Source organism: Volvox carteri (genome assembly GCF_000143455.1).
Source record: "Volvox carteri f. nagariensis unplaced genomic scaffold VOLCAscaffold_9, whole genome shotgun sequence".
Lineage (NCBI taxonomy): Eukaryota > Viridiplantae > Chlorophyta > Chlorophyceae > Chlamydomonadales > Volvocaceae > Volvox > Volvox carteri.
In genome coordinates this window covers 1,732,459-1,754,639 of record NW_003307552.1, presented here as the reverse complement: position 1 = coordinate 1,754,639, position 22,181 = coordinate 1,732,459, and the positions used below count along the sequence as shown (strand labels likewise).

The 22,181-nt window shown below is 56.0% G+C and overlaps 3 protein-coding genes across 3 annotated transcripts in view; 1 reads left to right on the top strand and 2 right to left on the bottom strand.

The window, feature by feature from the left end:
* The window catches only part of VOLCADRAFT_116806 (uncharacterized protein), a gene marked incomplete at both ends in the record, with an annotated part of 17,097 nt that extends 10,777 nt beyond the window's left edge, over positions 1-6,320 (bottom strand). Inside the window, 7 exons of the mRNA XM_002948179.1 lie at positions 119-351; positions 721-1,627; positions 2,872-2,921; positions 3,660-3,801; positions 4,154-4,280; positions 4,783-5,073; positions 6,295-6,320. Of these exons, the coding sequence (XP_002948225.1) occupies positions 119-351; positions 721-1,627; positions 2,872-2,921; positions 3,660-3,801; positions 4,154-4,280; positions 4,783-5,073; positions 6,295-6,320 (1,776 nt within the window). The remainder of the gene's footprint in view (positions 1-118; positions 352-720; positions 1,628-2,871; positions 2,922-3,659; positions 3,802-4,153; positions 4,281-4,782; positions 5,074-6,294) is intronic.
* Positions 6,105-10,187, top strand: VOLCADRAFT_127375 (phosphatidylinositol synthase; the record flags this gene model as incomplete). Its single annotated transcript, XM_002948328.1, has 7 exons — positions 6,105-6,159; positions 6,246-6,420; positions 6,914-7,058; positions 8,113-8,208; positions 8,823-8,922; positions 9,313-9,401; positions 10,104-10,187. 7 exons carry the CDS (start codon positions 6,105-6,107, stop codon positions 10,185-10,187), a joined length of 744 nt encoding a protein of 247 aa, XP_002948374.1.
* A 2,708-nt stretch (positions 10,188-12,895) lies between these two features.
* On the bottom strand, positions 12,896-18,690 carry VOLCADRAFT_120607 (uncharacterized protein; the record flags this gene model as incomplete). Its single annotated transcript, XM_002948178.1, has 8 exons — positions 12,896-14,118; positions 14,509-14,611; positions 14,984-15,078; positions 16,074-16,216; positions 16,555-16,679; positions 17,368-17,454; positions 18,021-18,109; positions 18,669-18,690. 8 exons carry the CDS (start codon positions 18,688-18,690, stop codon positions 13,766-13,768), a joined length of 1,017 nt encoding a protein of 338 aa, XP_002948224.1. The 3' UTR covers positions 12,896-13,765.
* Positions 18,691-22,181: the final 3,491 nt, after the last annotated feature.

Genomic DNA, 22,181 nt, shown 5'->3' with positions numbered 1-22,181 from the left:
GCAGCCGAGGCGACTGCGGCTGTCGTACAGCCCACTAATCCTCTCCGCACCCCTCCAGCCAACTCCCCAAACCTTTTTCATTTTTCAAAAGGCTCTTAAAAACTACCCAACTACCCACCCTCCTTCCAACGCCGCCGCCGCCGCCGTTGCCGTTCCCACTCCCGTTGACGGCCGTAGCCCCCGCTCCCGCTCCTACTCCCGCTCCCGCCGCCGCCGCCACCGCCGCCGCCAGCGCGGGCCCTATGTAGCCCGGTACGTGGGAGTCCAGTGGCCGCTGCACCAGTGACGCCAGGGAGGGCGCCAGCTGGGCCGCCGGCACTATGATCATCAGCTCCAGGGGGGGAGGAACATCTGCTGATCCAGGGAGGGAACGGGAGGGGGAAGAAGGGGGAAGACGTACCACAAACGAATGAAGCTGCTGCCAGGGCAAGAGTGTACCAGACGTAGAACTGACCGAAAGGGGGAGGGAGAGGATGAAGGAAAGGGAGGGGAAGGAGGTTAGACAGCAGCGGTTAGAATGAAGAAGTCTGCCTCCTCAAAGCTGTCAGGATAGTGAAGACTGTATTACACGAGTTAAGGATTTTGGCCGCGTGAGGCGCGAATTCACCCACCATTGCTAACTATCTGACATTGCGGCACCGTTGCTACAGGGTGTACGTATGTACGTATGTACATGATGTCAATTACTGATGCCTTGCAGAGTCTAGGCGCTGGTCTCACCCGGGGGCGGCTCGTCGTCCCCGCTGCCTGTTGCCGTACTTCGGCTCCTCAAAACGCCCAAAACGGAACCGCCGTTGACGGCGCCGCTGCCATTGAAGCTGTCGCCGCCACCCTGTGCCGCTGACCCGGAGGACACGCCCAAGCCGCTGCTGCTGCCGCTGCCTCCACCGCCGCCGACGCCGTTGGTGCCCATGGCGGAACGCAGGCGGCTGCCCACCTGCCGTACTTCAGGTTGGCCTGCAGTGACAATGTTGGGAAGTGACGTGACGGCGGCAGAGCTGCTGCCGCCGCCGCCGCGGCTCGCCGCCGCCATCGAGTACGGCGACGACGACCGCCGCGCGGCGGCAGCAGCCGCCGCCGAAATAGTATTGCCGTGAAAGGTCGACCGGCGCGGCCAGCCTCCACCTCCGCCAACTCCACCTCCGCCGCCGCCGCTGCTGCCGCACAGCAGTACAGTCTCCCGCCGACGGCCCGGCAGCAGCAGCCCACGCAGGACCTTAGAATCCAACGCCACGCTGCGCAGTACACCGTCGACGATATCCATCCCCAGCCTGCTGTCCCTGCACCAACTACTGCAACTACTACTGTTGCTGCTACAGCCACCGCCACCGCCGCCGCCGCCGCCGGCGGGTACTGATAAAAACATGTTAAGGGCGGCTGCACCGCCGCGGGATGACGTGCTGGGACTGTTGCCCGAGCCGCCGCCGCCGCCATTGTACGAGCCGGAGGGCCGCAGTAGCAGCGAGTCGGCGGCCGCCGCTGCAGCATTCAGCGGTCGCGATGAGGGGGAGCATGGCAGCAGCAGCTGCTGCTGCTGCTGCTGTGGTGGTGGTGGTGGTGGTGAGCCCCCGTCAACGGAGGGCAGGGACGGGGGGGCTGAGACAGTGATAGAAATCTTAGGGCGGACCTGGATGTGGGGGGAGGCGAGAGAGGGAGAATTACTTGATGTCAAGTAAAAAACAAAGGGAAAAACAATAGCTGCCGGCGTCCAAAGGCGGGCGGGGGGCGGGAGGGGATCAAAACCGAGGTTCTCGGTATTTTTTTGATGGAGGGGGGGGAGATGTGTGTTTCAATAATCTGAGCCGCGAGTGAAATTGCGTGTGTGTATGCGGGAGGGGTGCCAAGGGCCGCTCGGGCGGGTCGATGGGTGCGCGAGTGCGGGGTGGTGGGGTTCGTGCTGTTGTGGATTGGGGAGATTTGCCCGGTTGGGTTTAAGTGTAGCGGAGATAGGCCCTAAGGCTATCTCCTACATACCTGCCATAACAAAAACACGAATACAGCACTTCCTTCACATGGCCCAGTTCAATATGAGCTCAGAAACATACATAGATACATACATACATACACACAAACACGCCCCCCATCTTGTGGACGGTGTAGGGCGTGATTATATCAACTTGCGAGCTGACCAGGAATTAAGTTGAGGCGCCGTTGATCCGCTAGATTTGGTTGGATGCTCGTGGTGAGTTGCTGAACCCAACGAATACACTCTGAAGTCGGATGGGGTGAATGGATTAGGGTGCCCCTCTAGCAGGGGAGAGCAGGGAACTGCCTCCAAGGGAAAGGGGGCCGCTGGTGAAGCTATACCACCCTGTAACAACATACACGCATACACACACATACATACATACACATACATATGTACGATGCACCCCCCCTATCTCAGCTTTGTCGGTATATCTCGTTGCGTCGGTCGGCTAGTCGGACTAGGATAGTCGGGTCGGTCGGGTCGGTTGCGCATTTTTTTGGGGGTTGGAAGGAGCACTTGCATATCACCAGCTTTTTACCACCAGCTAATCCGCCAGTTCTTGGCCAAACCTCGTCAATGCCGCCGCCAGGCCGGCGGCAAACTTTATTCCAGCTTCACGTCAGCAGTTTTTTTTATTACTTTTCCGCCGCCTCTACACCTACCTTTACTTCTTTAGGGCTTGGCATTACTGCTTTTCTTCCGCGCTTATTTAGTCTTGGCGGCTAGGTAGGTAGTTTTCCAACATCTTCTTCACTACGTCATCCCGAGGTCGCCGCACTTCAAGAACGCCTTTTGGTCAGTTCTATGTCTGGTACACTCTTGCCCTGGCAGCACCTTCACTCGTTCACGTGGTTCGTCTTTCCCCCCTATCCCCCCTGTCCCCCCTTTCCCCCCTATCCCACCTGTCGCGCATGGTACACCACAGCCGCCATGCGAGTGTTCTCTTCGACACCTGTCACATTTTGCAACCGTCACAACCGTCACAACCGCAATCACCAGCGCCACATGCAAGAGGTCGCGTGAGGTTGGGGGCGGGAGGAGATCAAAACCGTGCAAATATCACATACACACACAGATTAATGAACACACATACATACATACATACACCAAAGAAAAGCACGACCATCCAACAATGTAATGCCGATTGAGGTTGGTCAGGGGATGTAGGGTGACAAACAAGTACGACACCAAGAGCCCCCCCGGGGCGGCAGTCTTCCTTCCCCCCAAACCCCCCGGGGCCCCCACCCGTCTTCGTAACCCCCACAGCCCAACGACACCCCCGACCACCCGCATACACGGGCACCCCTACCTGGAGGGGCGCCGCATTCGAGTCGCCAGCGGCCAGGACCGACCCCTCCTCCAGCCCCCTCTTGTCACCACCGGTTGAGAGGTCCTCCCCCCCCAAACCCCTGCCCTGCCGCCCACCCATACACAGATACGGCCGACCCGTGCAGCAGATGTGCAGGATCACCACAATCATTATTAATCGTTCGTGTTTGCCAGTTGACCTTTCGCTTCATGCATACATACTCCCCACTCCCGGGCCCCACTCCCACCTCCCACTCCCGGGCCCCACTCCCACCTCCCACTCCCGGGCCCCACTCCCACCTCCCACTCCCGGGCCCCACTCCCACCTCCCACTCCCGGGCCCCACTCCCACCTCCCACTCCCGGGCCCCACTCCCACCCACCCGCTGCCCTCATGGCTACCAAGTACCGGTCCGCCGCCTCCACAAGCTGGCCCCTGCCCAGCGCCTCCGCAGCCGCCCGCAGGTCAGTTGCGGTCCAGGGGAGGAGGTGCTGGGGGTCCAACAAGTAGTCTACTGCGTCGCACTGCAGAGGGGGAGAGAGGGGGTAGCAGAGAGATTTGCATGCATCTGTGTGGAAGGATGGACCATCGGTCTGAACATCACGCACATAAGGCGTGCATCCATATGTACATGCGTAAAGCTACATCCAATATACCCAGTAGGCTCCTCTTAACATCCTCTCTACCTTTTCCTTCCTTTCCTCCCTCTCCCCTCCTGTTCGCTCGCTCGCCCCGCGTCCATCTCCCCCCTCCCTCTACGCCCCTCTCTTCCTCCTCCCTCCCTCTCCCCCCTTCCCTCTCCCCCCCTTTTCCCTCTCCCCTCCTTTTCCCTCTCCCCCCTCCCTCTTCCTCCCCCCCTTCCCTCTTCCCCCTCACCAGCCCGCGCGCCCCGACCTCCTCCGCCAGCCGCCTCAGCTCCGGCAGCCCCTCCCAGGACACCTCACAACAGTCCCGGTACAGGAAGGAGAGCAGCGAGGAGGCCAGCTGCCACGGCCAGTGAAGCCTTCAACGGCGACCCGCGTGTGTGCGTGGTGTGTGTGGGGAAGAACAATGTGTGTGTATGTGGGAGGAGAGCAACGAGTGTGTATGGGAAGGGAGGGAGGAATCATATGAGGCAAGAAGCAAAGGATTAAGCGCCAAGGTCCAAAGACGCAGCCTCATGGTGCCCAAGGAACGGCACAGTCAGTGGGGACACGGACACAGACCAGCGGCATCTCCTCTCGCCTCTCTCTCTCTCTCTTCCCCCTCCCCCCCGGGCAGGAGTGATGAGGAGCGCTCCTTTCTACCTTGCCCCCCCGCCCTTATCCTGCCTCCCGGATGGATTACGTAGCCTTGTTGTGCTCAGGTACTCAGGCAATACACTTTCCACAACTTGCAGGGTTCCGGACGTACAACACCTGGTGTACACGTTCGTACAGTCGTCGGTACCTACGGATCATGGGTTTGTTCTCCAGTTCCCCCTGGTTGCTGCTTCCGAACCAGGTCCCGCGGCCCTGTCGCTGAACTCTGGAAAGCTGGCGGGGTCGGCGAGCAGCCGGGCAAAGTAGCCGCCGGGGTTGCGGGAGCGGAGCACGTCTCGGTGCGCCGGCAGCGCGCGGGCGTAGTTGCCGTCATCGCCGACGAGGAGGACGAGGTCGCAGGTGGCTGCATCGAAGAGCAGCTGTTCTGGGGCCCGCCCTGCGTAGGGCGCGGAGATGAGGGCGCCCAAGCCGGCGAGGCCGGTGTTGCCAGCCGCTCCTGTGAAGCTGCTGTAGAGGGCGCTGGCGGACTGAGACGGGGTGCGGTTGGGCAGGGGGCTGTCGCGGGGGGGGGAGAGGGAAAGGATGCGCAGGTCAGGAAGTAAACGGGAGGGGTGTTGGGAGGGGGTCGTTGGGAGTCAAAAGGATGGCTTGAAAGAAAAGGGCTGGTGGTGCGTTGAGCGGCGGCGTGCAATGGAGACCGTAACCGGCCGAGTTTTTGGCGTAAAATTACAGGGTAGCAAGGGTTGCGGCTTGACGAAGCGCCAGGCGTGCTATGAACGGTTCGGTCGGCCACCAAAGCATGCCTGTTGGCCGTCTGTCGACGCTCGGCAGGAAACAATGCCGCAAGGGCTCGCTTATTTAATCAAGTTGTGCGCCTTATAACGAAGGAAGTTAGTGCGTAGGTAACCCTAGCAGAACGAGTTCATGGCGTGGCAAATTCGGGTGAGTAAATGAGCCGGAGGCCGCCCCTTAGGGTTGTTGAGTTTAGTAGGAAGCAAGCATTACTAAAATGTTCAAGCAATTTTAGCAGCTTCTAGAATCCTGCCTGCCTGAAGCACCGCGAAACTTGCCTCTCATTATCGTGTCGGGCATTCCCCTTGCTAGCACTCTGTTTCAAAAGTCCAGAAAGGAACAACTTATCCATTAATATGATGATGAGATTATTCCAAGTGAAACTGGTAACATGTCTTTCAGGTGGAGGTGTCAATACGCAGCAAGCCTAATCACGCGCGATATAACATCCTTGTCGACTTGTCAATGTCAAGTTGATAGTCAAAAGTCAGGAAACATACGACCTATAGGATTTGCATTTAGTAAAAATGTTTTTATGGGTGCCGTACACGTTCGACTGTGCTCTTTTGATTGCTGTGAGACCTTAGTAGATTTTAGATATTCGTGTTCATCCATCACTATTCCACTCTGTTCTTACTCAGCTTGCAACATTTGCCGCTGCAAGGAAAGCCTTGTTTACCGAGTCTTTGCGGGCGACGGGGGTGTTATCAAAGTCATCCTGGCAAGCGTGTAGCTGCATCATCAGTCAACCTGCAATCAATACGTATATATTTTATCATATTAAACGCTGTCAGATGGGGTTCTTTTCGCGCCACTCCAATGTTTATTTGTATGTGCCAAATTTGATAGGTACGAGTGTTGTTGAGGCTTGCATATTTACGGTGCTCAGCGTCATTACAGCCATTAGCAACTTGCTACTTGAACGCCTGCCTCAGGGTACGCCCGCGTGGCTGCGGCCATCTACGCGTTTGCCGTAGCTTTCACCAGCCCATACCAATGCGTCGCTGCATACTTTTTGAGTTTTGTATGTGACGAGCTGGATGGTCGGTTTGCGCGGATGCTGAACCAGACATCCACTCTGGGCGCCGTGCTGGACATGGTCACCGACAGGCAAGTTCCCCCTTAGCATGTGACCCTTCCACGTCCATTACAACTTAGGGCAATTCCAGTTTCTCCTCCGGCTCTGATAATCCCAACGACGTGCCTTGGTAACAGCGCTTCAGTAATGCCCCCTCCCACCACCCTCCCAAAATCCGCGGTTCTTTCAACCCCCCCGCTTCCCCCCAATACCTTCTCGTGCCCTTCATACGACGCTGGTGCGCCTTGAATCCCGCACCACGCCACTATGACGTGGTCCTCTTGATTTGGCTTTTATCCTGATATTCTCCTTCCTTTGCAACCTTGTCTCTGTCCCTTTCCTCCACAGCTTTTATGCCCCTTCCCCCGCCATTGCTTTTTCCCCTCTCCCGTCCCCTTGCTTTTCCCCTCCCCCTCCCTTCTCTCTCTCTCTCTCTTGCCCCTCATTCCTCCTGCCTCTCCATCCTACTTTGCCCCTCTCCGCTGGCTCTTCTGCGTCAACCTCCGCCACCCGCTCTCGCCATAGACTGGCCACCACGGGGTTGCTGCTGGTGGTGACGATGGTGTACCCGCAGCTGCACGTGGTGACCATCTGCCTGATCTTCCTGGACGTCTTTAGCCACTGGTTCCAAATGTACGCCTCCCTGGCCGTGGGGGCAACCACACACAAGGTGTGCGTGGGATCCTTGTGCTTGCCAAAAGGTGCACAGCTTAATTGCTTGCTTGCTCGGTTGGTTGCTTGCGGGAATGACCCCGGAAGGAACCTGGTGGGGTTATTGTGTGTGGGATGCTACGGGGTCATTGCGGAGTTTTGGGGACTTGGTGTTTTGGGGGCTCTGGGAGGACGGAGGGAGGGAGGGGGAGTTGGGGTATTCCTGGTAATTCCTGGTTCCTTAGGCAAGAGGGGGCGAACGGGGGCGGGTGGGTGGGGTGGGGGGAAAGAGCCTCTTCAGGTCAGGCGGCAGGGGGGGGCCCCCACCCGGGCCGGTGCCTTGGAAGTCGGCCACTGTATCTTTGGGATCTGCAGCATGTAGCTCTCCCACCACCGGAGACGTGGGCTGAAGAGACCCGCACATGGGGAGGGATTGCTAGGAGGAGTTGGAGGTTCCGTTCACGACTAGCAAAACCCAGATCAGATCCTGATCTCGGCAGCTGTGACTTGGTTGAGGAATCGTGTTGGGGATCGGGTGGATTGGCATATGGGAGGTTTTAAAGGCGTCCTGCGTCGGGCGACAATGTCTTGAGCGAGTTGTTTTGCTGGGAGAGCGTGGAGATGTTGTAGACGTACCTGCAACGGCTGGAAAAGCCACAAATAGATAGAACATAAGGAAGGCCTTATCCGCGTTCCTTCAGTCATCATGTGCTCAGGGGCCCCCTCACCTCCCGGGAGTCTTACCTGTCCGCCAGTACTGCCAACCCAACCCAACCCAACCCCACTTTATCCCCTCTACTGCCACCTGGTGGCAAATGCTCAGGAGCAAATGCTCAGGAGCAAATGCTCAGGAGCAAATGCTCAGGAGCAAATGCTCAGGAGCAAATGCTCAGGAGCGTTTTTGCAATACACTCCCGTCGTTCTGCCGCCCGCATCCGCATCGTACCGTATCCACCGGCCGGCTCGGTCTGGCCTTCTGAGTCCTCGTTTTACCACACAAACAGCCTCTGATTCTTCCTTCTCCCTTACCCGACCCTCCGATCCGGTCCTCTTCTGTCCTGTGTTCTGTCCAGGACGTCAAGAGCAAGAGCTGGCTGGTCCGCACCTACTACGGCAACCGGCTTTTCATGGGGTACTGCTGTGTCAGCTGCGAAGTGCTGTATCTAGTGGTGAGAAAAGTGGTCTTGTCATGGGGGAGAATGGGGTTTGGGAGGGAAGGAGAAGGTGGAGGCTCGAGTCGACTTGTTTTGAGCGAACATAACAACGAGGCCTTACGATAGGTAGCCGCGAAATCTCGATGCACAGCATCTCGAGCGGCTTATCAACGCCGTTGTTGTAGAGTAGATGGAGAGGGAAGGGCGGTAGGGAGGGGAGCACGGGGGTCGAGAGGCGTTGGGGTTCAGGAGTTAAGAAGAAGGTCAAGAATAGGGCTGACAGGACCAGGGGGCTGTATCGAGCCTTTATTATACATACATACATACATACATACATACATACATACATACATACATACATACATACATACATACATACATGAGTGTCCGTCGCCCCGCCCGGCGATAACACCTCTACCCTATTACCTTTGTCGGCCGCCTAACATCCCCCTTCCTCCATTTCCTCCGCAGAAATTGACTTCTTTCCTCGTTTCTCCCCTGCCTACCTATCTACCTAGCCACCTACCTAGCCACCTACCTGCCTACCTAGATTCCCATCCCTAACTACCTACTTACCTACCTACCTACCTGCCTGCCTACCTGCCTGCCGCGCTACCTCGGGTCCGCAGGTCTACGCCTCCACGTGGCCCGAGCTGATGCGGTTGGTGGTGCCGCTGCCTGCCGGCGCCCGTCTGGCGCTGCCAGCCAAGGTGGCGGAGCTGGCACCGGGTGAGGACAGGCTGTGCGGGAGGAGGAGGAGGAGGGAGAGAGGGAGCGAGGGAGGTAGCAGGGGGCCCGAGGATGTTGGAACCCGGGCGATGTCAGGGGGTACTCATGCGCAAGAAGCATAATGCCCAAACGACTGGCGATGGCAGGGTCGGGTACGGAGGCAGGGGGGAGGGAGAGGGCAGGTTTGGCCTCCGCACAAGGAGAGAGCTGGAGGGGGGAAGGTGCGGGGGAAGCGAGGAGGGAGGGAGAGGAAAGATCGATAACATGAACGGAGTCGGGAACGCAGGTTTCGTATCGCTGCTTTCTGACCTACAACCCATATTGGTGCGTCGAAACCCCTTTTCCCTCTCGCTTCCCGCGACCTTTCCCCCACCGGCCCCGTCCGCGCAGTGCTGCTCCGCTTCACTAGCGAGTCAGGGGGGTTGCCGCTGATGACCCTGTTTGGGCTTTTGGCGCTGCCGGGCTTTCTCACAAAACAGGTGTGTGTGTCTGTGTGTGTGTGTGCGCGCGTGTGTGTGTGTGTGCGTGTGTGTGTGTATGTGTGTGTGTGTGTGCGAGTTGATGTGTGCTGTAGTGATTAGGGATGCGGATAAGGACTGGCCGAGATGGCACATGAGCAATTTTACCGAAGGAAGCAGTCCAGTGTGCGTGTGTGTGTATACGTATGCGTGTTTACATTTCCTGTTATTTCGCATGTTTTTCCTTTAACGCGTTCGCATTTTGTTTATATTACGGAAGCCGCTAAACAGCAATCGCGTAATAACGACTGAAGGTGTTTGGGGTCCATAGTGGATATGTATTTATATACCATATGTATGTATGTATGTATGTATGTGAGTGCACTGGTTAGCATGTGCCAGTGCGCATCCGCTCGGCGTGTCTCCATCGCTTGAATCTGTCTGTCCACTGTGTTCGTGCGCGGTAAGGTAAAGAGGGCTTGGTGGGGAGGCCCCCCACAGTGCTGGCATGATGTCATCCGTCACGTCAATTTCGTGAGAGCTACGGAGCTCTCTCTCTCTCTCTCCCTCCTTCCTTTCGCCGGCCGTTCCGGGCATAGCGTTGCCCTCCTGAACCCTGTGACCGACCCCCTCTACCCCCTAAATCTAATTGCTAACCTGCCTGCCTGCCTGCCTACCTATCTGTCTACGTATGCCTATGTACCTGTGCATCCTTGTGCATAGCTTTGTAACTGGGTGCAGCTGCGGACCGCAGCCGACCAGTTGATCGCCTTTGACCTGAACAAACAGCAACGAAAGGGTCGGTAATGTGAGAGGGTTTTGGGCGTACAAGGGGGGAGAGCGGGTACAGTACGACAACGGGGTGACATCCATCTGGAATGTTAGCCGCAGTGGCGGTGGGGTGTGTGTGTGTGTGCCTGTGGTGATGGGTGGTATGCTGGTGGGGGATGGCATACATATATATGGGCGCGAACATGCACGACGATGGGCGGTTTTGCTGCTGGTGGGGCGGTTGGGACGGCGGAGGGTTCCTCAGGCTGGTTTTCACGTAGTCATGCCTTTGCTGGGTTCTTTTCTTTCGTCCAATGCATGCTCCTTTTACATGCAAAGAGATGCGCCTTATTTTAGGCCCACCGCGGCCGGTGGCAGTGGCACGGATGGTGGCGGGCAAGGTTGGCAAGGGTTATGGCCGCTGACGCCCTGTGTTAGTAGTGCGGCCAATTTTAGTGCGGCCGCCGGCGAGTGTGAGGCCGTGGGGCGTGTTGCCAGCCGGCGGGGCGTAAGCTGAGTGGTTGGCGGGGAGTGAAGAGATAAACGGATTGTGGCTATCGCGGCGACGGTAGTGATGGTGGTGGTAGTGGTTATGGTGGTGGTGATAAATCACTTACCACCGCTACGACCACCGAGCAGGTATTGTTTCGGACCAGGTCGTCAGACTACGTAGCCGGGACAAGTGGTCGCTACTGCGGTCGTCGCCCGTTGGTGGACTAGTAAAACCGACTGAAGGTTCTTTGCAACTGAGATTGACGACCGACCAACAGTCTAGGCTCTGGAACGCACCGATCGACGGATGTATATATGTATGGGACAGTCGGAGACGATATTGAAGACAGCATCGTGAGCGCAGCCGCCTGTGTTCCAGATGAATGCAGTCATTCTGTATGATGTCAAACATGACGTTTTTGCGGCTGCGAGGATGGAGGGACTGATCCCATAGTTGCCGACACTGCAAGCAACGCGATATGGCCCTAGGTATGCTCGTATGCGGCGGCGGCGATGCACGGATTGATGCACACCAACAACCTTCATGTTTTGTTGTGCACAGCTTTTTTTTTTGCGAAAACGAGCTTTCCGATGCCGGCAGAGGTGCTGCGCGCAGAATCACGTCGGACCTCCGCACCGCCCTTGGACATAGTTTTGTGCACGCCGTCTGTGTGCACATGTCTTCAAGATGTATAAAACTATACACACACTTTCTTTGTTTACCTGCAATATCACTCTGTATACTCGGTGCTTCCAGTTGCAAGTGCCCAAAGGCCCCTGTGCCTTTGGGAACTCCTTTCGTCACTTCGCCTTATGATGATGAGGTCGTTTCGACATCGGAGTTGACCGCCGTTTGTTGCTGCAGTTTAAATGTGGTACGTTTAGGACAACAGTCTATGGTATTTTGCCATGCAGTTTTGAATTTCTGACCCAGGGCCTTACACACCGCCGTCCGCTGACGAATTTTTCAGACCTCATGCTCGCCACATCGCTATACTCATATACCAGCGCGCGCGCAATGACCAACTAGAACGTAAACATCACACGTCCCTTGTGCACCCATGAAAGGGTCAGCTGTATGCGAAAAGTCCTGCCAAAGCCTGCAGAAATCAGAACGGAAATCTTCATAACTTCATGTCACCTACCTTTTCGTAGCCTGCCTACTCACGGTGCCCCCCAGTTCCTGCTCTTGATCACATATTGTGCGAGGCTAGAAGGCAAAGCATATGCGAAAATAGTCTGCCCCAGTCATCTTCAGTACTTCAAATGGCTTTGTACACTTGACGCTCCGCGACGTGCGGTACTTAAAAATCGCCTGCACCTGCTGCTCCTGCTTACCCCCGGCCGCGCCCGCAATTGTACCTCAAATACCGGTTGCGCAGAAGCAGCCGTCCCGCCTTCCGCCGTACTGCCTGCCCTGTTGCGTGCTTCCCCGCAAACGGTTCTTGCGTTGCAAGAAGCAATACAGCTTTTCCTGGAGAGCTACAACAGGGTCTCCAATGGCACCATGACAGCAACATACCCCCATGGATGGTATAGCAACTACGGCGAAATTAGGTGACACGCCGCGGCCTCCAGCCCGCACTGACCTCCAGCCACACCCATACGTACCGCGCATCCCAAGGTATAAAATCCATTACCATCTTTTTCCACGACAAAACACTCTTCTCCTCCTCCTCTCGTCGCCGCCGCCGCCGCTGCACTTTAGAAAGGACGTTGCCCGCATCAACACTGCGGATTGCGTTCCAGAACCTTGATAAGGAGGTCGAGGAGACTATTCCCTGACGATTACCGTCTTGTTGTCTCCCAACCCGAGGACATCCAGGAACACCTCTACAACACCAAAAGCGTCGCCGGCGCTATCACCGCGCGGCGGCAGCGACGGCATTTTCCAAAAGCACAGCTCAACCACACACCGGCTGGCACAACTTTCCTCTGATTTCCAAACAAGGCCGGTCGTTTGACATCTAACTGAACAACGGAACGGCAACTAAGACAACCAAGCTAAACCCTACTGAAAATATCCTGAATACACCTTCCGCTCGCTCAACGCTCACAATCACTCTCCCGCTCCCTCTCCCTGCCAGATTCGCAAAGACAACCGAGTACAGAGCGCGGGAAGCTCGCGAATAATACACAAAGCGCGGGAAGCTCGCGAACCGGCCTGGCATTGTCCTGGAGCTCCTAACCGCTCAACCAATGTAACCTACATCGTACATGCCGTACACCGCCCACGAAAGACAGGAGTCAAGCGGTCAAAAACACGGCGATGGCGTCCTTACAGAAAGAGAGCAATTCTCTTTCACACCAATATCCCCACCTCAATGGCAGTCACTGGATATTAGTAGAGCTGGTCCGGAAAAACACGATTGTCTTTCCTCCGCGTGAAGCTCACCAATTTCTCTCAGATGCTTAATCTTCTTCTTTCTTCGTTGTTCTTCGGCCTTCTTCTACATACACAAAGGCGACGTCCGGTACGGTCACGGCGCAAGACGTCTGCGTGCGTGCGTGTGTGCGTGGGAACACGAAAAATACGAGCTAACAGCTGTACTGTAAAAGCTCTCGGCATAGCCAAGAGGCGAGCAGCGACCAATGTACGACATGACTGCGGGTACTGCTGGTCATTGCGAGGCAGCAAGCTCGCAGGGGATGGACCTCCGCTCGGCTGCTCGGCTACCACCCACCATGCATCACCCAGGTACACGCAGATACAACAGTCCGGCACTCCACTACACATACGCACACACATACTCACACATACACACACACACACACACAAGGGTTAACCGGTCCTGCTCCTGACGTACGTATGACCGCGCAGGAAGTTTTAGACTTCACATGCACAGCAAAAAAACAAATCTATCAAATCTTCGTTCATCCCCCTCCTTCCCCAGCAGTCGCACCTTCCCCCTTCTGGAGTCCTCTGCTTTAAACGCCCTCCCCCCAGCAGAGGCTATTTCTTGGATCGACAAGACAAGCCTCAAATAGCAGCTTCAACAGCAACATTGGTACTTCCTCGTCGAGCATACCGAGCGGCTAGACGCCGGATCCCGAGCACACAAACACATCAGCCCTTCCGCCAACACCGGCCTCCACAATCCCGACCCGCACCGCCCCGGCCTTCAAATCAACGTTGCACGAACCACCGGGTCAGAAACCGCCGTCACCGTCACCGCCGCCGCCGCAGCGGCAGCAGCAGCCGTTGCCGCCGCCGTCTCCTCCACGACAGCGCCGTTGCCATTGCCATTACTGTTGCCGACGTTGACAGGGCTTCCGCCGCCGCCGCCGCCGCCCCCACCACCGGGCCCGCTGGACCGCCTGCTGCTGCTACTGCCATTGTTGATACTGCGCCTGACAGCTGCTAGGTGAGGCCGGGCTCGCTCCCGGGCAGCCTCCATGTGCTCCTCAAACGAACCCAAATCAAAGAAGTTGGCTCCGGAGCGAGGTGACTTCACGACCACAATATGGGACTCGCCTGCCAGGTGAAGCAGTAAAAAACACGGTAGCCATGAAACCAACAAACGGGAAGGATTGGGATACAGCTGTGATGACGGATTAGACGAAATTCCTATCCGGCAACAGCAACAGCAGCTAGCGAACAGGAGCGTTTTAAGGACACTCATCAAAAGGAGGCAACCCCTGGCGAAAGCTTCCTAGCCCACTTCCTAGACATCCTCAATATCAAACTCCTGTTAATCGCTCCAGCCCCAATGAAACACCCATGCACCCCGAGGGAGCTCTTTCAGGCCCCGTCCTCTCCCCCTCTCCCACCGTCCCTTCAGTAGCGTCTTCATCCCCTAACAGCCTGCCCTCATGCAAAACCCCAAAGCCACTCCTTTCCCATCCACCCCGATTTACAACTCACCCATCGCGGTTGTATCATCCAGCCCGCTAAACGGGGAGCTCCGGTCAATGACATGGACCAGGCAGGGAGGTGGCGGACGGGGGGCAGTGGACCCGTTGGTGGCCTGTTGACCCGCGGGAGGTGAGACAGGTTGAGGTGAGGTGGGGACCAAATGAAGGCTGTGAACGCAAAGAGCGGTCGGGAAATCGACGACGATTATGGGGAAGGACTGGGTTGCGGGCACATGGCCCCGGCAGTGGCGACGTTGAGCAGCCACAACCCCAAAAATGCACGGACAGATTTATGCGCGTTAGAACCCGATCCCGCTCAATGTTGAGCACCAATCTGCCTTCTTCCTCCTCCTGCCTTCTTCTTCCTCCTAGCAGGACCATATTTCGACCGCTTGAGCTCGCCTACAATTAAAGCCCAACACGGCCTCACGGCGTCCTCCCCGCTCCGGCGCCCCCTCCCTCTGAACCTCCCGACCCCGACCTACTCGGAGCTGCGACCGCCGCCGCTCCCTCCACGCCCGTAGCCCCACTCGGTCCACCACTCCGCCGTCCTTGAAGGGGCCGTAGAGGGACAGGTGGCCTGCGTGCGTTTCCGAGGGAGGGTGTTGAGACACGGGCCCAGGAGCTCCTCCTTTAGGGGCAGTGTTACAGGGGGTAGTTCGGGGGGTTGGGGTAAGGTGGGAAGAGTGTACCCAGGCCCGTATCCAAGGGGCCCGAGGGACGGGACAAGAGTGATGATGAAACGGCGGCGAGCATAGCGAGGAAACACAGGACGGCTTCTTGAAGAAGGCGAGGATGATGCAGTCGGCGCTGCAGCAGCGGGTGGAGGAGTTGCAGAGGACCGTGTTAAGGATTGGGACCTCCCCGCGGGTGGCGTGGAACCACAGGGACAGATGCGAGGTGGGAAAGAATGCGTCTCCCTTCAACAGCAAAACCCCCCCGGGGGGGGGATCTAACCCCCCTTTCCTCTGCCCAAACCAACAGGTACCATCCCGGTGCAGCTCTTAGCTCGGTCCAGTCGAAATCCCGGAACTACATTTTACACCCCGCCTTCTCCTTCTTCTCTTTCGATACGATAGTTTCATTCAAGGCTTTCATTAAAGGCCACCGGCACCGCACAACCTTTGATGCCCTTAGCACCGCAATTCTTTTACCACTGTTCCAGTACATCACCCGATCAGCCCCCTCCCACTGCCCGCCAGGGCGGATGCCAGGGTGAAAGCCCTACAAAACTCTCCTCACATTCACTGTGATCCAGAGTCCCCAACCGCTGCGGAAAAGCTCCAAAACAAACTCTTCTGCTCCTTCTTCCCAACCCTCGAGCTCCTGCCACCCGCCACCCGCCCTGCCTCACTCCTGCTATCCTGCTCGTGCTCCACACACCCCCTCGCGCGCCCCTTTCATCCTCCCTTAGGCCCCATTATTACGTCCCTCTCCAGCACCTCCCGTCTGATTTACAAACGGACAGATTGTCCTGGCCCATCCAATCGTCCACACAACCTTCCTGAAGCCCCGAAGCACGACGCGACTAGCCGATCCGAATCCAAGCCCCTTTCCCCCCAGCGCCCCCCGCACCTGGTACGTCCACGGGTTGGAACACAAAGGGGATGGCGGCGGATGCCGCCACCGCCTCGGGCAGTGACCCGCTGTCGATGATAAGGTGCCTCCCGTCCGCAGTCACCACCCCCACCGCAAACTCCCGCTCCAACTCCTCAAACCTGAAGAAGAAGAAGAAGAAGAAGAAGAAGAAGAAGGAGAAGAAGAAGAGCAAAGCGGCCCAAATAAGCACATCCAAAAAACTCTTCGACGTGCAGACGATGCGAATGATGATGCCTGCAGGCGCTGATGATGATGATGATGATGATGATGATGTACTGATTGTGAGAGGTGTAGAGTGTGTGGTTCGGATCCTTGCAATCTTTACACGTACTCCCCAATCCACCTCCTTTCTCATCCCCCTCGTCATCCCGCCGTTTTCCCCTCTTCTCGCCCCGTAATCTATGTTCCCGGGCCCCCGCTGTCACCCGGGGAAGGAGAGGAGCCCAAATTGGCTTACGTGGGCGGCAGTAGGTCTCTTAGTCGGGAGATGACCCCGTCCAGGCTGAGGGCCCCGCCCCGCCAGGGGGCCGCCGAAGGGCGCAGCAGGGAGGCGGGGGTGTGTTCCGACAAGTGCTTGGCCACCTGAGGACGGGACGAGAGACGAGAGGCGAGGATAGAACACGCGACGCCGGCAAATACAGATACTTAGGATAACACGATGCGAGTTTTAGAGGTCCAACGGTTTTTTCAGATGTGCAGGGCAAGGGAGGTGGTAAGCTCAAGGAATAAGACCGACAGATTTGAGGCAAGGGAAAACACGTGGGCGGACGTGTGTATGGGGGAGGAGATAACAGAGAGAGGACGAAAAGGGCTTGCCAGCCGGCACTCATGCGCTCCTGTCCCCCTTCACCCACCCACATAGCCACCCACAACCTCATTTACACATGCGAAATCCCGCTCCCCCGAAAGCTATTCCACCCTGCGACAGGACGGGATGCCATGGAGGAGCTCCTCGTAGCTCCTGGTACTCCTGGACACAACTCAACCTCTTCCCCCCCACCCCGCCTCCTCTTCTCCCAACACCCCGCCTCCTCCTCCTCCTCCTCGACCCATTCCAATTAGCGCGAGCACAGTCTCTCACTGTAGGACCGTTGCACGTTGCACCATCGGAGACCGTCAGAGGTCAGTCCTTCGGCCTAGGATGCGACGAAGCCAGCTTCAGTATTGCCTCATCCCAACCCCTCGCTCCCGCTTTCCTTGACCTCCCCCTTCCTAAACCCCTCTCCAACTATTGACGCCCCGTAGCCCTAGCGGGGCCAGCGCGACCCACCTGTCTTGGCGAGTACCCGGCGCAGTAGAGGCTGCCCGCCAGAGCGCCCGCAGAGGTGCCCATCACTCCACCCACGGGTAATCCCAGCTGGGCCGTCCAATGGGTTTCGCGCAGCGTGGGATGGTTTGCAGGTTCAGGAATCGACGGCAATGGGCAGGACGATGCGGGTAGCCCGCGGGATACGTGAGCAGAGAAACGTGTTATAATGCAATGCATGGAAGACTATGTTGTTGCTAGCAGGGAAACGCGGGGGAGGGGCGGCAGCACCCAACGAATCCCGTCTTTTTTCCTTTTGCTGCAGCATGCGGCGTCGCATGTGGGTCTCTTCTGATCTCGGCATGCGGCAGCGGTGCATGTGGTGTAGCCGAGTGTATGGCGCACGTGTTAGGCCGGTTCGGCCAGGGGAAGCGGCCTGTTGGAGCCGCAGGTCGACTTATGACAGCAAGGCAAATAGGTAGGCACGCGTGACGAGACTGAGCCATGTGATGCAACGGAACGCACAAGAAACAATGCCAAAGGGGAACGCTGCAGGTCCAAGGGCCAGGAGAGCTCAGGGATGTATGCCGGACAAGCCTATTCGCGTTGACCGGACCATAAACAACATGCTTGGATCAATCTGAATATACCAGGCTTCGTAACAAGTCGCGGCTTACCTCCTCCACTGCCTGCAGAAAGCCCGCGTGCCCGGCAAATGCCAAGAAACCACTGGACAGAACCAAGTCACAGGCATCACTAGTAGGGCCTGCGACAAATAAGTCAGAATAATAGGGCGCGTGGTAGCGTAGCTATGTCAAGACAAGCAGCGCTGCACGACGCATAACGCTCGATCGTCCATTTGGCGCCACTCAACCCTGCCCACAAACCACCCGGCAGCCTTAATTAAAAAACGCATAGCACCATAATCGACCACAGACAAGGCTATTACCATACCTATCGCGCGCCCCATATCCGCGAGCTGGCGAAGTCTCACCTGCCATCCGCGCAGTATGCGTTCGCACGGCTTTTGCTACGGCCTCGTCAGGCGCCTGGAGCCGACGAGTATGATTGGGACAGCATTTTTGACAAAGGAGGTGCGGCTGACCATTAAGGGTCCCGCTTGCCACACTTCTCGGCGCCTGCAGAGGCGCACGCATTCTGTGCTGCGATGAAGCCTGGCTCTCAGCTCAGTGGAAAATGCCTTCACGCAGCAAACGAACAAGTATAATATGTTTAACTCGGTATGAAACGTTGTATGAGAAGATACTGGAACAGCAGGAAGATAATTGCATGCAAATAAAAATTGTATAGATACAACGACTCACTAGCACTAAATTGCACAACCATACATTGTTCTCTGATGGCACGAACTGTATCAACCCAAGGCTATAAATTGTGACTTCGGAGCGATGCATTTCATCTTAGAAAGCCGCAAGCATGCTGTTATTATAATTGAAAACATAGGCTAATACATGCTTTCGGTGATTGCCAATCGGTGAATGGTAGACTTTGGAGGCGTAATTGAAATGACTGGTAAACGAGGCGCCGGCGAGTTCAGCAAGCACATGCTTCGCTTCCGACAACGGCTTATGTTAACGCTTCATGTTCCACACGGACATGTTCAACGCTCATATCGCAATGCCCGCCCCAGGGGTCCAAGGGCGCCTGGACAAAACCGACGCCTAGAGTCCTACGTTAAATGGTAGCATGCGGATTAGTTCTATCAGGTATTGTGTTGTATCTTTAGGGCCTGCATGCAAAGCTATTTCCAGGCTTCGGGCTACGCGTGCTGGGCAGGATATGTCGACGGGTGTTCTAGGGCTACGCCAAAATTCCACTTCGGAAGCATGCACCTTTCTCCTATCTTTTTTTAAATGGATTGTTACAGGTGGTGACTTGGGAGGTAAGCAAGCGCCTGTCGGTTCCACAGAACACTAATAATAAACGTGTGGGACATCTTCAAACCCCAAAGGTGATTGCTGAAGATAAAGAAAGCATTCTAGGTCACTTAAGCAGCTGAGGCAAAACCTGCGGGACAAATGCAAGTCCCTACCAAGCACGTGCGCTCCGTGCTGGACGGTACTGCTACCACTGCACTACGCAGGCATGACTCTCATGAAAACCGTTCTGGCATTTTTCTCGAGCAGCTTGTGGGGTGCGTAAATGTAACAGATCATCCCCTGTATCAGCGAAAGGGAGCGAATCGGCACACATACGTAGGCACTGACCAAACACACGCAGGTGTACTACCCCTAAGTTTTTTTCGTTTCCCAGGGGAACATCTATCCAGCTATTTATCTGTCTCATGGCCTGTAGTGGACACTTTTACCGTAATGGTTACGTGACCAATATAGGAAACACATACATGCAGCAGGCTCACAAGCACCTGCTAAAACCAAAGAAGCGATGTACGCATGTGCGATGCAGGTCAAGACGCGCGTGTGAGAACAGAGCTGCCGACCTGCAGCAGCCGGCACATAGCCGCACATGACTTGATGATTCAGCGTTCAGCAATATGCTCGTCCTCCTTGCAGGTCCTTCGAAGCACATGAATTGGGAAATGTTTCCACCCCCGGAATGCCCAACGGATTGGTGAACTTCTGTAAAACCGCTTAGTAGTCCCGTGCTCCTTGGGTAGACTTGGAAAGTTTCACTTGCCATTTTAGAGAAAATGCTTGTTGCCGAAAAAGGGTCTTTGAGGTGTCGTCCTTTTCTTCACCATGCATTCTGTGACATAAGGCATCACCCCGGGCAGAAAATGGAACCGCAACATGCATCATGGGGCATTCATGAACTTGTTTCATGCACACTGGAGCCCCATATTCGATATGTGTGAATTAGTATTGTAATGATAATTGTAGGGATAGGGTCGATTGGGGGCAACCTGTGTCTGAACACTGCACTACATGCATGCTGAAGGTCACTGCCCCAAACAGGCACATGAAACAACTGTACCACACATTGTTCGACATTGCTATCCTTGGGGTCATACCGGGTCATTTGTGTAGGTATATGGCACTATGTGTATTAACTTCAAGCAAGCTTGGTGATGTGCTTGTTAATTCGCCTGTCATGGCTGTAGCTGAATGGAGGAACCTCAATCACATGCAATGACCCTCCTCTCCGATGTATTGGTGTCTTACACATTTCCATGTTTGAACCGTGAAACCTTCACAATCGCCAGTAACTGCCATGCAACGACTGATATGCTGCCCTGTTGCCCTCCCTATGGCATAAAACGAGGGGTAACCCCCCCTTAAGCATAACCCAGGGGTTAGGGTAGGGGTAAGGGTAGGGGTAAGTGGTTACCCATGTGGCTATGTACGAAGGGGGGTGGGTAACCTAACCCCGGGGTAGGGGTAACCCCTTACCAAGGGGTAACAAAGGGGTAGGGGTAACCCCTTACCAAGGGGTAACAAAGGGGTCGGGGTAATATTGTACTGAGGGGTAACAGACAGGGTAACCCGTGTTACAAGTGTTCCTTGTCCGTATGCCGGGCCATATGCTGGTGTCAATGGATTGTAAGCATGTCCCTGTCCAACCTGCCTACACATGCTATCACAGCTGTCTCATCCATCTATGTGAGCACGTATGCCTATTTCGCCTATGTAAAAAAATATTTGCATGCCTCTCTATACACTTCCATCCATGCATATGCCTGTATCAAGCTCACATGTCTACACATACAAACATACATGTTCACCAAACACTTCGAGTGTACAATTGTAAAGATTGCCTCACCAACACAAGCCTTGCAGGGCTGTAGAGCCCGCCCATGGCCCCAGGCTCGGGGTGTGTATAAACTCGCTAATTACACCAACGAATGCAAATTCTGCATGCACGTTTTCATGCTTTTAAGGAGAGCTGCTTCGACCTCCTTCCATGCCGTGCTGATCCTCTTTAGGGATAGGAGGTTGCCCTTGCCGATGGTCTTGATATGGCACAGTACAGTCATCCAGTGCGTTATGATGGTCTTGATATGAATCGGTGTCGTAGCAGGGGTGTCGTTCCGGGGTGCCAGGCCCTCGCTGATGTCGGTCCAAAGAATGCCCGCCTTGATAACCCTGAATGCGAGGGCAGAAGTACGGCCGTCATGGGGAGAAAAGCAGGGAAGGGAAGAGCGGCAGGCCTGCCCTAGGGCACACGTCCGGAATGTGACATGCCACTTAGATTTGCCTACTGCAACAAAGCTCCATGTGAACTCACTCGGTTGCCGCGAGGACATTGAACTTGCTGGCATCACTCTGTGAGTTCATGGGCTTGAAGAGTGCCGGGCTGCTTACCTAATGCGCGACTTCGACTTATTGCTCCGACAACAGGCTGTCAAGCACGCGCTTGCAGTCGATGGGCGGCAATTTAAGAACGGCCAGAAGCTTAAGTGCCCCCTCGCGACCTGCTATGTCCAGCTCTGAGCGGATCACATCTGAAATACTCCCCACATTCTCCTCATTTTAAATGCACGCTCTCCTAAGAGTGTCTAGGGTCTTCGGTGGGAGCTCCGGATGTTTGACCCCAAACGCGGTCACACCTGGTGAAGCGTAAGGCGCCCTTCCAGGCAGATTCTCGGGCGTCATTGGAAGTCTTGCAGAATTAGGTGCACCATAAGCTCGGGCCTGTGCTGCAGGAAGACGGTCAACGGTGTTCTGGTGGTGGTCGACCCGCGCCACCAGGCCAGCATTTTCACCGCCATATGCACCACTATTCCATGGAGTATTGTAAATGTTCGTTGTGTGCATAGTTTATGTGAACAATTGTGGCAGTGAATACGATCGACCGAGTTGTCGATATTGGTCCCCTGTCCGATTCGGTGCACCAGCCGCTGGGAATTACCGCCGGTT